The sequence below is a fragment of the Neopelma chrysocephalum genome, unplaced genomic scaffold, assembly GCF_003984885.1.
Source record: "Neopelma chrysocephalum unplaced genomic scaffold, ASM398488v2 Primary Assembly neopelma1_97268, whole genome shotgun sequence".
Lineage (NCBI taxonomy): Eukaryota > Metazoa > Chordata > Aves > Passeriformes > Pipridae > Neopelma > Neopelma chrysocephalum.
The window spans coordinates 6,586-8,736 of record NW_020925909.1 but is presented as its reverse complement, the minus strand read 5'-3'; the positions used below and the strand labels follow the sequence as shown (position 1 = coordinate 8,736).

At 53.5% G+C, this 2,151-nt stretch overlaps 1 protein-coding gene across 1 annotated transcript in view; it reads left to right on the top strand.

Moving 5' to 3' along the window:
* The first annotated feature begins 736 nt into the window (after nucleotides 1-736).
* LOC113961558 (estradiol 17-beta-dehydrogenase 11-like) overlaps nucleotides 737-2,151 on the top strand; it is a 6,562-nt gene continuing 5,147 nt past the window's right edge. The window contains 2 exon segments of the mRNA XM_027671982.1: nucleotides 737-1,061; nucleotide 1,120. Of these exon segments, the coding sequence (XP_027527783.1) occupies nucleotides 852-1,061; nucleotide 1,120 (211 nt within the window). The 5' untranslated portion in view covers nucleotides 737-851.

The following is a 2,151-nucleotide window of genomic DNA, read 5'->3' as shown; positions in this document are numbered from 1 at the left end:
AGCAAAGGAGTAAGGTCAGCAATCCTTTTCAAGTAAGACCATGCAGTTACATTGTTGGAGCTGGAAAAACCACCTGAAACTACTTTTCTCCTAGTTGCTATAAGCACTCCTGTTCTGGTTAAAATTCTGAATACACCCTTACACACAAGCAAGTTGTGTGGTTTAGACTCAACTAGATAAGGATGACCCAATTCACTCAGTCAATGATGTTTTCCAAAGGACTTGAGGAAACTAAGTAGCCATAGCATAAGATGCAAGGTCTGAGTGTGAATCACTAATTAGAAGACAGAATAAAAGAGCAGCCAGGCAAGAGCTCACCTGTGGAGTTCCACAAGTTGAAAGGACTTGTCTCATTCAGCTTTCTTTAAGTGACCTGGAAGAGGAAGGTATTGGGACAAAGTCTGCTGACAATGGACAGATACCCCATGGAAGTAAGGACCATGCAGAAAACCGCTCAAGGACCTCATGGAACTGAGAGACTGGACGTCGCAAAGCAGGATTTGAGACACGGAACACAGAGTTGAGGGGAACTTCAAGACGCTTTGGCCAGTAACTGGATGAGCAAATTTATTGCCAGTTCTGTCCCTCCTGCACCTGCTGCAGACGACAAACAAGAACAAGAAGCACTCACCCGGACACGGAGAGCTCCGTGCGGGGCTGGGCGGAGCAGCCCCCAGGGCTCCCGCCCCCTGCCCGGGACGGGCGGCTCGGGGGTGGATCCTGCCGGGAACTGACAGGACGAGCAGTGAGCGCTGAGACGGGCGCGGGCAGCTGGTAAATCAACAACCCACGTCCCCCTCAAAAGAGATTAAAGTTCAGTTCGGCCATCAAAGGACCCTCGGAAAAAAACAATGAATCTGTTTGTGGAAACTTTACTGTTCCTGGGCACGCTCGTCTACTCCTACCTGGAGGCTTTCGTGAAGCTGTTTGTCCCCGTGAGGAGGAAGTCTGTCAGCGGAGAGCTTGTGCTCATCACGGGTGCTGGCCATGGCGTCGGCAGAGCGACCGCCCTCGAGTTCGCCAAGCGCCAGAGCAGGCTGGTCCTCTGGGACATCAGCAAGGTAATGGCACAGCTCGTGTCCTCGCTCCTTCACCTCTGAGCCCGATGGGGTCCAAGAGCGTAAGAGGGGCATCACCAGGTTGCATCCGCAGCAGCTCCTTCCCCCTCCGCTGCCGTCGGCTCACGGCCGGCTCTGACTGGCACGCTGAGCGCCAGGAGAGGGTTTGGCCCCGCTGGCAGCAGAGGATGGAGGGCTCTGGGTCGCAGAGTTCCTCGGTGCTGCTCAGCGAGGGAGCAGGCACCGCCTGGCAGAGCCCCTGCGAGAGGGAAGTGCGTGCTCCGAGAGCTGCTGCTGGAACCGCTGCCTGGGCTGGCAGGCAGAGCACGCCGAGACCAGCAGCCTGGTTCCACAGAGGAGCAGGTTTGCCTCCGCTGAGCGTCTCTGACCTCAGGCATTTTGCATACGTTGCTGGAAGGTGTGTTTTCTCTTTACTCACATCAACAGCATTGCTGTGCTGAGCTGTGTGTGAGCCCTGCTGCCCTCTGGGCAGCTACAAGCGTGGATGGCTCCTTGCTGAATGTTCATACTGGCCCAAAGTGTTTCAGATAATTTGACTGGAACGCAAAAAGACCTTGGCAAGTGGAGGACGGAGAGGTACAAACCTGCATCTTTGCAGTCAGTAGGGATCAAGGCCAAGTGTGTGTAGGTGCAAGCAGCTGTACAGGCAGGGTGAGAGGCTGGAGAGCAGAGAGTGGGAAAGGTTTCTGACACAGTGGGTCAGGAGAGGAGTTCATCCTGTCGTCCTGAAGCTGCAAAAACAAAACCCAGCCCACGACAAACAAACAAAGAAAACCCCACAAAATCCAAGACCAAGGATAAGGGGATGTATAAACAGGGAAGGTACAGTAGAACATTTTCAGTGTCTGTTTGTGCTGCCCATTATGGCTAAGACCAGACACTGGAGGAGTGGCAGGAGGCACGGCACTGTCTCCCAATGTGTACAGGTCTGCAGCAAAGTAGAGCATTGTCCATGTTCACTGGATGGAATGCGGAGATTAAGGAATAAACTAAGTCACGAGCAGCACCTGGCTTTGGTGCTGGGAAATAGATTGTAAGGGTGGGTGTAAGGAGGAACTGAAATACAATACCA